Source organism: Bos javanicus, chromosome 14 (genome assembly GCF_032452875.1).
Source record: "Bos javanicus breed banteng chromosome 14, ARS-OSU_banteng_1.0, whole genome shotgun sequence".
NCBI classification, from domain to species: Eukaryota; Metazoa; Chordata; class Mammalia; order Artiodactyla; family Bovidae; genus Bos; species Bos javanicus.
This window is the reverse complement of record NC_083881.1, coordinates 70,308,939-70,324,450: the sequence shown is the minus strand read 5'-3', so window position 1 is coordinate 70,324,450 and position 15,512 is coordinate 70,308,939. Positions and strand designations below refer to the sequence as shown.

The following is a 15,512-nucleotide window of genomic DNA, read 5'->3' as shown; positions in this document are numbered from 1 at the left end:
GGATCCCCTAGAGAAGGAAATGGGAACCCACTCCAGTATTCTTGCCTGGAGAATCCCATGGACAGAGGAGGCTGAAGCAGCTACAGTCCATGGGCTTGCAGAGCTGGACACGGCAGCAACCAGATTGTATGGAGAATGATTTCCCAGAAACCTCAGGATTCGCATTTCAAAATAAAAGAACTTAAACTCTTGGCGGGTGGGAGAGGTTAGCATAAACTAGAGCATACTTGCTCATTTTACATCTAAAAACTATCTCAGAAACTATAAATACCTACCCCTCAAAATGGCCAAAACCTTACTAAAGACAACCTAAAATTTTGTACGTGAGAACTTGGTATGGTTACCATCAAACTGGGGCCCCAAACATGGCTGAGCAGAAAGAAATGGAAGCTGAACTCCGAACGCTGCTAAGTTTCCTAGCAAACTGCTTTCAGTCTTCAGGGGAATTGCTGCTAAGTCACTTCAGTCGTGTCCAACTCTGTGCGACCCCATAGACGGCAGCCCACCAGGCTCCTCTGTCCATGGGATTTTCCAGGCAAGAGTACTGGAGTGGGGTGCCATTGCCTTCTCCATAAGGAGAATTACAACAGCCATTAAGAGGAATGTTCCAATTAGACAAGAACATTTAAGAAGAGCACTTAAAAGCAAGGAATACCTATTTTAATTGGCATGAAGAAGCCTCCAAAAGACTTCAAAATTCCAAAATAATTTCATTGCAAAAGCCTGATAAAAAATTAGAGATATAAAAGGTATCCAAAAAAGACTACAGGACTCATGTAATTCCTACTGCTCCCCTCCACAGAAGTTCACTGAACATCTAGATCACTTCTAAGTAAGATAAAATACTAAAACATTAATTACTGAACATAAATTTTACCCACTTTGGTTTCTTTTTGCAGAGGAACTAAAGATATTTGGATCTATTAGTATATATGGCTAGTGCCACATTAAAAATGTTTACTATGAGGAAGCATGTTTTTCTAAAAATTATGAAATATATTCATAAATTTGCTAGTCTAAAGAATGCTAGGGTAACAGTTCATAATTGCTTAGCAAGTGTTCACTATAAATTAAGGCTTCTAAGTGTAAGAATTCTAACGTGTGCAAGCTCAGTCACTCATGTAATTTAAAACAATAAGAAATAATTGTGTATGCAAGGAAAATAGGAGGTATTTTTTGTTTGGGAGGCTTTTTTTTTTTTTTTTTTTTTTGGTTAAAAAGGGTATGAGGTATGGCAATATATTTTGTTGAGGGAAATAAAAGTGGTTTTTTTCTCTAGTTATTTTAAAATAGGAAGGAGAAAAATTAAGGGAAAACTATGGACATAGAAAATAAAGAAGAATGAAAGAAAGAAAAAGAGGAAAAAAGAGGAAATCCTGTGCGGTCAAGTTAGCTAAAAAAATTAATTGTTATTTCAAGAGTTTTAAAATAAGTTTAAATACTAAAATATTCTTACATAAAGCTAAAACCTCTCTGCATTAAAGAAGAAGCTGAGTGATTTACAGACCCAGTTAAGCCACGAGATCCAGAGTGACGTCCTCACCATAAACTAGCTGCAGCTCACCTGTTTGAGCAAAACAGTTGGATTTCAGGTCTCTTCTGAGACTCTTTTTGGCTCCTGGGCACTGGACAGCTGTTGCTCAAGTTTCTTGGCAAGCCTTCAGTACCAATTAGCAAGGCAGCATCGGGGAGGGGTAGGTCCATGCCAGCCTCGATCGGTTACAGATCACCGGGGGCGCCACTGCCATTGCCGGCAGGACAGTTTTCCCCTTCATTTAGCATCCCTGGGCCTTCCTGTAGGTTGGCAGCAGTGCTCCCTGAAACACTCCTTCCACCCTGTCTCCCAGTGTGCCTCGGGGGCCATAGGGCTCCCCTGTTGACAACCACTGAGCTGGACTCGCACCTTTGGGTCATTTCAGCTCTTTACTTCGAACCCTTTCTGTTCATGAGTTGGAGCGCTCACCATTGTAGGCTCGTGTGTAGGGACTGACTCTGAATCCTGACTCGGGCTGCACGAGCGCCCTTCCAGTCCCTGCCTCGGCCACCCTACTGGCCTTTCACTCAGATTCTCAAGTGTCCTGAATTTGAGAACCTCTTAAGAGTAGTGTTAGTCCTAGGCTATCCCCCTCTTCCCCCCAGTAAACCTTGTATTTTGTTCTCTACCCATCAGTTTCAATCTTCACCAACAATGGCCAGATGATTTAATTTGTGTGGTGGGGGCAGGGGAGAGGACAAGGACCTTAATGAAGATCTGGCCTTGACCCTTAGCCCTGTAGGTAGGCACACACCCAACACAGTTAATTAGGCAACCTGGCAGGAGAAGCCTGGAGAAAACCGGAAATCTAGTACAGAAAGGAAGGGTTATTTATTAACAGTAGTTGTCTTTTGAAAGTTTTTATTTTTGGCAATAAAGAGCACAACGTAAAAAAAAAAAAAAAAAAAAAGGCTAAACTTAATTTTATTTCATCTGCTAAAAGGACAAATTTTATTAGATCTATTAATAAAAAAGATCTACTCTTTATGAGAAATTTGAAAAGCTTTTTTTAATCTTTAAAAAATCTGTTTAGAAAGCAAAGACTTTGTGTTTTATCAAAATAATTTTTTGTGCTTTATATCTTTATTATCATGTCTTTGATTATTTAAGTAAACTGAGTTGTCTCAACATTAGAAAAGCAAAATTTGGCTCAGAAGTACGTAACTTACTGCATTTGCTCTTGAAATAATTAATTGGATAATTAAGTATTGTTTCATAATGATCTGTGATCCTTTTTAGTTGTGTCCAAATCTTTTGAATTTTTTGACAGAACTTCCCAAAATCAAATTCTAAGTGAAGTCTTTTTGGCCTGGAAATAATTTTGGGATTTTCCAGAGGTACTTTGGAAAAATCAGAAAAGACATTTTCTTTCTCCTTATAAAAAGAGAGATGTTCCACTAATTAAGATTATTTGAAATGTTAAATTACATGGAAAACTTTGTCAAACAAGTAATACTAAGCCTTTTTTTTTTTTTTTAATGATTTGAGTGTTCAGGCTTTTTTCTTTTTTAAAAAAAAAATGTATTTATTTTTGGCTGTGCTGGGTCTTCATTGCACACAGGCTTTCTCTAGTTGCAGCGAGCGGAGGCCACTCTCTAGTTGCCATCCTCAGGCTTCTCACGCAAACCATGGGCTCTAAAGTGCATGGGCTTTAGCAGTTGTTGTGCATGGTTTTAATGTATCGTGTGGAATCTTCCCAGAGCAGGGATCGAACCCATGTCCATTGGACCACTAGGGAAGTCCAAACCTTCTTTATGTTATATTTACACAGGTATGTAAATGTTATAGAAATTATACAAGATTCCTGGAAATCTATTATTTCCTGGTATGATGTTATCAGTCATAATTCTAGTTATCTTAAACATTACTCATTGCAAAAATTACCAAATTTTCTTGTCAATTCCATTACAATGAATTCTTATCAGATATTTGATAATGGACATTTTAAGGATTTTGTCATTTACAGATAGTTAATTATTGTATTCTGATGCTTTTGCAGAAATGTTCCTACAAAACTATTTCATCTTCAGAGAAATCCATAAAAAGGACTCTGACAGGTATTCTACAATATCTGATCACTTTAAAATCATAAAACTAAACTGGATAAGAATTCCAGAATAACAGAAAAACTAGATTAAAATAGAGCCAGTATTAATTACATTGAACTAAATAAACTGAGGAGGTTGATTATAATTTGTATGACTTTCTGTTCTAATACAGTACATATTTCTTAATGTTTTGTTTTTCCAGATTTAAAGAAATGTTTTCTTTTAAGTAATCTATGACTTACAGCAATCGATAAATCATACCTTTTTAAACAAAAATGACATTTTTTTTCTAGGTGATCTTTCCAGAATTCAGAAACTCTCAATATATTCTTTTCATGGCAATATAGGTAGTCATTCACATATGTTCAATAAGAATCTGTTCTCCTCATAATGGAACACATTTGGAAACATTGATTACATTGCTAAGGCTTGGACTGGATTGTCACATTTGAGAGAGATGTGCATAGACTCAGAGAGTACTTTGCTTTGAAGATTCCAGCATGAGCTTACATGCTATGCTATGCTAAGTCACTTCAGTCGTGTCCGACTCTGTGCGACCCCATAGATGGCAGCCCACCAGGCTTCCCCGTCCCTGGGATTCTCCAGGCAAGAACACTGGAGTGGGTTGCCATTTCCTTCTCCAATGCATGAAAGTGAAAAGTAAAAGTGAAGTCGCTCAGTCATATCTGACTTTTAGCGACCCATGGACTGCAGCCTACCAGGCTCCTCCATCCATGGGATTTTCCAGGCAAGAGTACTGGAGTGGATTGCCATTGCCTTCTCTGATGAGCTTACATGGTCAATCACTATTCTTGCTGTGCTTATGTAAATAATCAAGCCAAATTTAATGCAAAAAAAATTATTTTACTGGGGTTATCCTTATAAAGAATTTTTTAAAAAGCAGGAATAATTGTAGAGAGAAAAATTCTATTTGAATCTTTACATTCCCCATGGACAGAGGAGCCTGGCAGGCTATAGTCCATGGGATCACAAAGAATCGAACATGACTGAGTGACTAAGCACAGCACAGCGCATTAGACTCGGCTTCCCAGGTGGCGCTAGTGGTAAAGAACCCGACTGTCAATGCAGGAGACAAAAAATGAGGGTTGATCCCTGTGTCAGGAAGATCCCCTGGAGGAGGGCATGACAACCCACTCTAGGACTCTTGCTTGGAGAATCCCATGGACAGAGGAGCCTGGCGAGGTATAGTCCATAGGGTTGCAAAAAGTCAGACGTGACTGAAGCGACTTGGCATGCACACATATACCCATAAACTGGACTGGATCCTGAATTTTTCTAGTTTCCTCAAATATCCGGCTACAACTCTCCAAGCTAATGTTTCAGTTGTCTCCCACCTTTCTGAATTGGAATCGGTGAGAACAAAGACTGCCCTTGAACCTCCTTGGAAGGGATCTGCCCGGTCCTCCTTACTCCCCACACGGCAGCCAAACTTTAGAGTCTTAAACCTTAGATACACATCTCACAGCTGAAGAGGGGTCCACCGGACATCTGGTTTTATAAAAATACTGAATCTCCAAATCAGATTGACTAGGAAGAGAGGCAGCTGACAGTGCGGCAGATGCTCCCTTCCAGGACATCAGATCAACACTTCATATTTCAGCTGAACATGAAACTCTCTTTTTTTCCCTTCCCTTTCCTTCACTCTGGCATTGGCCTGGAAAGGTAAACCACCATCTGTATCTCCCAGACTGTCGCTAAGGGAGGCAGCCTCTGAAATTTAAAACAACAAGGATTTGGGGCTGGGAGAAAACCTAACTGACATCTAACTTGAACAGGCATATGCAACTAACTATCCCTACGAGTGAACCCACTAACAGTGCTGCCTCGATGGAAGCGATTTGTGTCCTGACAGCATTTATTTTTGTCTGTGATGGTTATCATTCTCTGTATGTACCTAGACGGCTGGTACATCGTCATCAGGCAACGTCTCCTAGGTTATCTAACTGCGCCCCTGAGTGTTCACAAACCAACTGAGACACCTCATTGGTTGAACTCCCTGGATTTACATCAGTAAATGAGTTAGAAAGGAATTGTCAAGAGGTATTCATGACTCAGGATTCCCTTTCTTTAGCCAGTCCATTCTTCTTAAGTGAAGTGAAGTGAATTTTGCTTAGTCGTGTCTGACCCTTTGAGACCCCATGGACTATACAGTCCATGGAATGCTCCAGGCCAGAATACTGGAGTGGGTTGCCTTTCCCTTCTTCAGGGGATCTTCCCAACCCAGGGATCGAACCCAGGTCTCCTGATTTGCTGGTGGATTCTTTACCGTCTGAGCCACCAGGGAAGCCCTCCTTGGTTAAGAGTGCATGTAAACCAGAATATGATTAGGAACCTTTCCTTAATTCTTGAAAATATTGAAAAATTCACTGTTAGAGCAATAGCTGCCCAACAAAAATCTTAAGACTTTCTGGCCAAAGTTGTTCTTGATATAAGATAGCCCTTGATTCTCTTTCAGGTGAGCAAGGAGATGTCTATGCTGTAGCCAACACCACCTGCCATACCTGGAAAACACTTTCGGGGCAGCAGAAATTCAGGATCATCAGATCACTGAACAAGCCACTTGCCTTCAAAGGGTGACTCCTGCCATGGAGTCTTTCTTTGAATTATTTGCATTTGATTGGTTTGGGTCTTGGGGGCCGTGGCTCAAAGGTACACTCCAAACACAAGGAATTATCCTGCTTGTTAGAATCAGAGTACTCTCTCTCATGTGCTGCATTCTCTCAAAAGCTTTAAATACATGCTCACAACCACTCACTACCAAGTCTCACTAAGACTAAGAACATCAGAAAGGGGACAGAAAGAATGACCAACTTAAAAACTCTAAACCTGCAGTTGACACCTGTGAATATCACAGGGATTAAGTAGAAAAAAAAAAAAACAAAAAAAAACCATTATGACCTGTGAATATCACACAGAAGATCAACAGAAGAAAGAACTAAAGAGCAGTATCTGATAGTGGCATTTAATGCTTCAAGTTTTTATCACATTTCTCAGATAAGTGAGAATCTGATCAAAATGGGGAAACTGTTAAAGGGCTTCCCCAGTGGCTCATCAGTAAAGCATCCACCTGCGGTGCAGGAGACGCAGGAGACGTGAGTTCGATCCCTGGCTTGGGAAGATCCCCTGGAGAAGGAAATGGCAACCCATTCCTGTATTCTTGCCAGGAGAATCTCATGGACAGAGAAGCCTCGCGGGCTACAGTCCACAAAGAGTTGGGCTCTTTGGGGTTGCAAAAAGTCAGACACAACTGAGCATGTACACACTTTAAAGAAACAACAGGCCCAAAATGGAATCACTTGTGCTAAACCCCATGTCAGCAACAAAACTTAATACCTGACTTATTGCATTCTCAATCCCTGCCCCAGGAATGCAACTTTAACCAGTCAGTCTTGAATCTGGTCGGCCCTAGTGAGGTAATCAACCCAGTAGGCCCTTTTGTTCCTTTTAGGAGGGCAACCTTGTCTGAAACAAGACATTCTTTGCCAATAATTTCCTTTTTCCACTCCCATTCTACCTTTAAAAATCTTTCCTTTGCTACAGCTTGGTGGAGCTCCTTTCTATTTGCTAAATGGAATGACACTTGATTTATGAATTATTTAATAAAGCCAATTTGATCCTTAAACTTACTCCATTGAATTTTTGATGTTTGTGCATACATGAATTTTTTCATCAGGAGAGGTAATGTAGCTTTTGTCAGAGTCTCGAAGGTACCCATGACCTCAAAAAGATGAAGGAACCAGAGAAAAGCTCAAAAAGCACATTATAGATTCTGGGAACTGCCCTGTTTTATTCACTCTTCCAGGCCTGGAGGACCCAGGATCTCTTGGGGAGCTGTCAGTTCTTTAACTTTAGTTTATATCAGTTTCTCATCAGTTAAACAAAAATGGTATTTTCCTTTCATAAAGAGGAAAAGCTGACACATGACTGCATTAGCTCAGCCTACTCTTCCCTCAACATCTGAAAAAATTCTCCCCATCAGTCAAAAGTTGGCTTAGTGCTGTTCTCTGCATACCATCTTCCCCAAATCCCACTCTGTATCCCCAAATAGATGAGCTCCATGCCTTCTGTAATCTTATAGGACTTAACTCAGGATCCTAATTGTTTGCTTCTCTATTCCAGATCCTTACTGACCATGAGCTGTCTGAGAAGAGGAACTGTATTGCATTCTTTGCTTCTCATCACTTCCCTGACAGTGTGCATAGTATACCCATCAGGAAATACAAAAATGAGAAGGTCTTGGTCCTTCTCAAGCCCTTGCAGGCTCCAGTGGGAAAGAGATTCTGGAGAAAATCTTCACTCTTTAGAAACTCTCTCCTCCATGAACACACAAACACACACAATATCCGCAACCCAATTGCTAGTTCAAAAGGAAGTAAGACAGAAAATTTCCTCATATGAAAGAGAAAGAATTATGTGTAAAGACTCAAGGTCATCTGAGAATGAATTGGCTCTTGTTAAAATGCAGGGTATAAAATTTTGTAATCCAGCTGAGATGTAAAAAGAGAGGATTTTCATAGAAATAAGCATCCAGTGCCTACAGGGTATGACCCCATGATGACCTCTTGGTCAAGATCTCATGGTGGGATAGGGCTTCCCACCCAGGGGAGTTGGGAAGAGATGTGTGCACCCTGGAGCGTCTGACTCCCAGGGATCCACCCATCATCTCAGGGGAGGAGGGCAGGGCCATCAAACTAAAAGTCTGGTAGATGGAGCAGGAAGCCAACAGCCCCCAGAGCAAGCCGGCCATGTGGACCAAGGATGCGTCAATCTGTTCCTTGTGGGTCAAGCCAAGACCAAGCTCAGACAAGCAGCACAGCACTCTGTGGGCTCGGGCAGAGGACACACACCTCATCCTTACATCAAACAGGTCCTAAGTCCCCTCCCTGGCTTTCCGATCCTTTCACGGAAAGGTGAGGGTGAGGTGAGGTGAGAGATAAGAAACCAGAGGTGAGGGATACAGAGGTGAGGGATACAGAAACGAAATGGTGTACCTGCAAATAAGGAGCAGCGGGAGTTAGCAGGACAGAATGTGTGACCTGAGAGAAGAGAGAGGTGATGGAGAAGATGGTACACGTCAAGCTAGGAAGCTGGGACCTGATCCTTGATGAACAGAGAGAGGCGGCGAGCACAAGACTGACAAGGTGGGACTTGTACTGGAGGAAGTTAACTCTGGGAGCCGCTAGGGGAGGGGTGGATTTGAGCCAATCTGACCAGGGCAGGGAGGCCCGTTAGGAGACGGTGTCAGTGTTCCTTCAACCCTTACTGAATGGAAGTAACAGCTTGCTATCAGTCAGTCCACTTAACTTTCACACCAGGAAAACACACGGAACCACATTTTCCAGGAAAAAAATTAGAAATGGAAGATACTAAAATTAGCAAGTGATAACCAGCAGAGTTTAATCAAGAACAAGCTTTGTCAAACCATGTGCCCTGTCTTTCACTACACAGGGCTATGCTTGCAGAGTCAAGTCAAGAGACCCTCACGACCTTACTCATCAGGTAGGCAGAAAACACCCACTTATGCCACAATCCCTCTTCTGTACATGGCTGCTTGAAAGGTCAACCCCATGATTTAGATTCAACCTGGAAGCAGAGATAAAGTGCTGAAGGAAAGGAGCTGAGACCGGGGACATTTAACATTTTCATCAATAATCAGTGATGAGAAAAAAACGCACATTAGCTTTCCACATGATATTCTAGCTGCTTAAAAATACATCATGTACTGAGAATTCAAAAGGACCAGCCATAATGAAGAAGTGACAAAATTTGTATCAAAAAAACATTAAAGCCAAAACAAACCTCCGAATTTCAATTTCAGGAGAGTTATTGATGAGTCTGGCAGGGCTCAGAGAAATAGCCTTCCTGGCTCCTGATACCTGCTTGGTCTCAAGAATATGCTGATCTATCACTCAATAGGCCAGAGCTCAGGGTGGCGGTAAAGACAGGGAGGACAGCAGTTCTAAAATGTGTTTATTCCCAAGCATCACTTGCGGCATATGAATTCATAGAAAAAGTATATCTTGGTCTTTTCCTCTGGTTCCTGACACTGAGCTCCTAAATCCCTTGCAATTTCCTGGGTGAACGGGACACCTTTTGTTCTAATGAGGTGACTCTTGGTGGCTCCTGGTAACCAGGATGGGAACAGGTTACCAGACCAAGACCAAGGCATGGTTAGAAGCTTGGGATTTTCAGCACAACCCCTTCCACCTCCCAGGAAGGGGACAGGGGCCGGAGACTGAGTTCATGATCAATCATGTCTAAATGATGAAGCCTCAATAAACACCCCCAGAGTAAGGCATTCAGAGAGCTTCTGGGTTAGTGAGCACATCCACGAGCTGGGGAAGTGACACACAGCTCAACTCCATGAGATAGAAGCTCCTGCTCTCGGGGTCCTCCCAGGCCTCACCCCATCTATCTCTTCATCTGGCTGCTCCGCTGGATCCTTCATCATATCCTTTATTACGTGATACATTGGTAAATACATTTCCGTGCGCTCTGTGAGCTGTTCTAGCAAATGTTGGAACTTAAGGAGGGAGTCGTGAACCTCTGATGTATAGCCAGTCAGTCAGAAGAACAGGGGACAACCTGGGACTTACTACTGGCTTCTGAAGTGGGGTGGGAGAGTGGGACTGAGCCCTTAACCTGGGGGGGTCGGATGCTGTCTCCCAACAGACAAGTGTCATAATTGAGTTACATTGTAGGACACCAGGCTGGCGTTGGAGAATCGATGGATGGAAAGCCCACACACCTGGTATCCACCCTGAAGTGCAGTCATTACTCAAGAGTAGAGGAGAAAGCCTTTGCAGGGCACTTGCTAAAAAGACTGATTTCCAGGCCCCCCGCCAGAGAGCCAGAGTCAGCTGTCCCCAGAGGGCACTCTGGGATCGGGCAAGTTTGGTACCCTTGGCAAGAAGAGAAAACGTCTCATCTGTCCACAGCCAGAGTCCTAGCTTCTGCCCTCACACGTCTTAAAAGCTATGTGTGTATTTTTGCACTGAATCCTCCAGAATCCTCATCAAGAAGGTTCTACCAATTTAGGTTTTCAGATCAGAAAACTGAGGTCTGAGAGGTTACAACATTTGTGTCAAGGTCGCAGAGCTAGTACATGGCAATCCCAGGCTGCCACAGCAGTCCTTTCCTGAAAGGAGTCAGAAGCCAGGGGTCAAGTTCCCAGCTCCTTCATCTAGCAGAGCGGCTGACTGTAACTCATGAGCCTGAACCTCAGCTGGATGATGGGACTGTTTATGCCTCCCTCGGGATGAGCTTGAGAGGCAAAGGAGTATGTGCAGAAGTGCTTCATGAAGCGAAAGGGGCTTCAGTTGTGGAGTGTGCGCTCCTCGGTGAATTTTACCTGTTGCCATTTGCACATTTAGAGCTTCCCTCATAGCTCAGTTGGTAAAGAATCCATCTGCAATGCAGGAGACCCCAGTTCGGTTCCTGGGTCCGGAAGATCCCCTGGAGAAGGGATAGGCTACCCACTCCAGTGTTGTTGGGCTTCCCTTGTGGCTCAGCTGGTGAAGAATCTGCCTGCAATGGGGGAGATCTGGGTTCGATCCCTGGGTTGGGAAGACCTCCTGGAGAATGGAAAGGCTACCCACTCCAGTATTCTGGCCTGGAGAATTCCATGGACTGTATAGTCCATGGGGTCGCGAAGAGTCGGACTCCACTGAGCGACTTTCACTTTCATTTGCACATTTAATTCAGGTGAACAGGTGCTGATAGGATCGTGATAGTTTAACACTGGGATTAATTTTTTTTTTTTTTAATGACCAATACAATGGTTCTGAAGCCATTAATGAGGAGGGAGTTAGAAGTAAGGTTAACTAAGCTATGCGTGAGAAACCACATGCGTGCGTGCTCAGTCGCTTCTGTCGTGTCTGACTCTTTGTGACCCTGTGGATGTGTAGCCCACCAGGCTCCCCTGTCCATGGGATTCTCCAGGCAAGAATGCTGGAGTGGAATGCCATACCCTCCTCTAGGGGATCTTCCTGACCCAGGAATCGAACCCATGCCTCCTGTATCTCCTGCACTGCAGGCAGGTTCTTTACCACTGAGCCACCAGAGAAACCACATAATAGAGTCTAAGTTTAAAAACCTGAAAACTGCATGAACACACCTGTCATGGCAAGGACACACACCCGAGGGGCGGTTGGCTGACATCAGTGCATCCTGGTCTGGGATCCACACCTCTGGGCTGGCTGGCACTTAGCATTTGAAAGACCCCAATCAGAGCCACACCCCAGAGGCAGCTGGTACAGGCTCTGAGCTAGCACTGTCTCAAGCTACACTGGAATGCTTGTTAATTAGCACAGTGATCTTGCAAAGAGGTTTTTGTGATATCAGTGGTATTCAAGACATGCAATTTGATGGAAAAATACATTCTTGAAGAAGAGCGTAGCATCTGGCTGGTCCAGCAGCTTACACCCTTCAGAGTTCCAGGACTCCAGTTCTGGTCTATCGTCACCTTTTCTGCGGACAGTCAGATGAATCCTGTCACTAGACTACTGTGATTACAGCGCCTGAGGGACAGAGAGCCAGGCCAGCACAAACCTAAAGCCTAAAGCACAAGTTGAATGCTGGTTTTCAAACCTGCTTGTTATTAATTGCACATGGGACAGAATTCAACTATGTATTCAGGCAACCAAGATTTATTGAACCTCCACTATGTGCAAATATTCTGGACACTTGGCATATAACCGCAAACAAAATAAGGATGTGACCAAGATTTTGGCCAGAGGCCCGCTGTACAGGAACACACCCTCTCATGTTAAGGGTGTGGGAAGAAAATTAGAGCCTTCACCTACTGCTGATCATCAAGGTTACCAACTGTTCCCTATAGATGCCCTTTAGCCACAGATGGTCAAATTAACTTACATTAGTTCACAACAAGCCACCATGAAAAGTTACTGACATTCATACTGAGATGGACAAGCCTTTATCTTCTCTTAGACACCTAGAGGGTGCTGGTCCTGGGGAAGGATGGAAGCTATCTGCCCCCGCATCCTGCCCCAGGACCAGGCCTGCCGCCTGGACCACCCATTGCAAACTCGGGGCCCTGACCTTTCCTTCTGGGTTCTTTGTGTCCATATAGGCAGCCATGAATAGAGGGGGAAGATGTAACGGCACCTTTTTCAAAGGTCAGACTCACACAAAATACTGCTGCTTAAGTAGGTCCACGCACAAACCTTGCAGCTGAAACCCAGTGAGGCCCCTTGTCAGAGGCGGGGTGTGTGGTCAGAACGATACCAGAATTCTGAGATTCTGCTCCAGGGTTTCCTTCAGCACCAGCACTTTTTCCCCCTATGCTTCTATCCATTTTCTGTAAAATTATTTTCTTTTGTCTTCATTTTCAGTTTCTACCTTTATTCTGGGTCAAAACTTTCCTTCAGAGCTTTCTGATACAGCCTCCCACACACTGTACTACAGACTTTCCGCATTCAACCATGTCTGCAGAGTCTCTATTGCTGTAACTCTGATCTCTTTTCGTTCTAAAGACATTGGATGACATTGAGTGCCACTTCCTGTTGAGTCATCCGATACCCAGTTTACATGCATAAATGAGGCAGCCAGGGAGGAAAGGGCCAAACTTCAGGTGTATACAGTAGGGGATAGGAGTAGATTGAGTGAAGAATGGGAAGACCCTGTATAAAGAAGCAAGTATCAGGGTAATCAAGATTTTGGCTTCCAGGCTACCCAGTCCTTACAAAGGGAGAGACGAAGCAAGAGCCAGTGGACTTAGCAGCACCATAAAAGATGAATGTAAGGAGTGGGCAGGGAAGAAGGTATGAGAGAATACATTTGTTTATTATAACTTGCCTATTAAAGGAGACCTACCACCCTCCAGTCATTATTAAAAAGAGGAACCTATGGCTGGTCCACTTGAATAAACAGCCTACATCCTAAAGGGTTCATGGGATTCATCTAGCCTAATATCCCACACCTGCAAAGGGAAAAATAAAGCCCTGAGCACTACCTTGCCCAAGATTTAGTAAATAAAAATAAAGAGTGCCTGGTTAAATTTGGATTTCAGATAAACAGTAAGCGATTTTTTAGTAAAAGCATTTCCCAATTATTGCATGGGACATACTGATACTAAAAATGATTCGTTCTATAATTTTTATGAAAATACTACCTCCCTCTGCAAAGGTTGCTTGGTCAGCTAGTGACAGACTCAGCAAGAATCCCGGCCTCTGTCTTTCACGAGGACAGGAATGACTGCGGGGGTTCCAGGAGTCCATCACGTGCCTGAGAGGTCGCCGCCAATTCATCACCTCTGCTTATAGGTCCCTGAATGGTCCTAAGGAAACTAATCTATGAAAAAGACAAATTCCATTCAATGGGCGATTTACCTTTTTAAGCTTGACGTATCCAGTATTGGTTTGGGGATCTGTTTCAATCTCCAAACGTCCCTCACTGTCTCCCTGTGTGATTCGATACAGGATTTTAGAACTCCCAGTATGTGGTTCATCAGCGTCTGTGGCCTGGATGGTTAAGATGACAGATCCCACAGCTGTGTCTTCAGGGAAAGTTAGGTTTCCATACTAAGAAGGAAATAGGGGAAGGAAACAATGAGAATGTCCATTGTCATCAAGGACAATTATCAACAAGCAAACCTGCCTCTGGTTTCAGAATGGACACAAGTCATCGTTTACATCAATACTTACCAAGCATGTTTTTCCCGTTGATGAGTAGGTTGCAGTTGCTTTGACATCAGTCACACTTGTAGACTGATATCCGTTATACCAAGAAACAGCGTCTCAGAGAGCGACTGATGGGATTCTAAAACAGATTCTCCCACCCACATCCAATATATTTAATAACTGTAACTATCATTATAGTTGTTAGTAATGAGACAGATAAATAGCTCCTATGTATCGAGTACCTACAATGTGACAGGCACTTTACATGTATCATTTTAATTAATTCTTAATCAATCAGAATAGTCGTTAAGAGCCTGAACTTTGGAGTCAAGTGGCCTCAGTATGAATCCTAGGCTTGCCACTTATTACCTGGGTGAATTGAAATAAGTTACCTGATTTTTTAAAGTCTCAGGTTCATCCTCTGTCCATTGGACATAATAAAAATGGAAGCTATTTTATGTTTTCTGTTTGGATTTGCAGAGATAATACATATAGAACCTCTGAATGCCTAGCACATAATAAGTGCTCAAAAAGGTAAGCAGCAAGACAAAATGCCCTACCGAATAGCTGTGTCATCACCTCCATTTGACAGAGAAGCAAAAGCCTGGAGAGCTGAAACCCACTCCACACAGCCAGTTGGTCACAGAATTGGGGTTCAAATCCATGCTTGTCCATCTCCAAAGCAGGCGCTGTTAATCTCTTACTCCTCCACTGAAAATCCCCCAGGTCACGTCTCTTGGCATCACGATCATGAAGATGATAACAGGCAGGGTCCGGGAGTGGACCACGGCAGCGAAAGAAGTGGACTCACACTTTCTAGAGCCCCGTTTGCCTCTCCAAGCTCTGAGATTCCTAAAGCAGAACTCTTGTTCTCAGTCTAAAAACACTGTCTAGATGTAATGCGAGGAGACTATAACATACAGAAAAGATCAAACACCCAAGAGAATGGAGACAGAGAAGAGACAGGCTCTTCATCTCATGCTCACTTAACCTCAGTGCCTGCTACACAAGTTATATTGTCAAACCTTTTACCTCTGCACACCCTCCTGTAAATCAATTCCCTTTCTTTGCCACAGCTTTATCCTTATTTTGATTTATGAACATCATCACAAGGCTCGGGGCTGCCTCATCACTGACTTCAAACATAACAATCTAGTCAAAACAGCTTCTCTCTCCTCCAAAATAAATAGAGGCATCCATTTTAAGGGAAGCAATGATAAAACTACTGCCAACTTCAAAGCCCACATTACCAGTAAATTAGCTTGAATT

The 15,512-nt window shown here is 43.1% G+C and overlaps 1 protein-coding gene across 5 annotated transcripts in view; it reads right to left on the bottom strand.

The window, feature by feature from the left end:
* The window catches only part of CDH17 (cadherin 17), an 88,946-nt gene that overhangs the window by 15,851 nt on the left and 57,583 nt on the right, over nt 1–15,512 (bottom strand). For all 5 annotated transcript variants that reach the window (XM_061439362.1, XM_061439361.1, XM_061439364.1 and 2 more), the window contains one exon: nt 13,953–14,144. In XM_061439362.1, the coding sequence (XP_061295346.1) occupies nt 13,953–14,144 (192 nt within the window). The remainder of the gene's footprint in view (nt 1–13,952; nt 14,145–15,512) is intronic.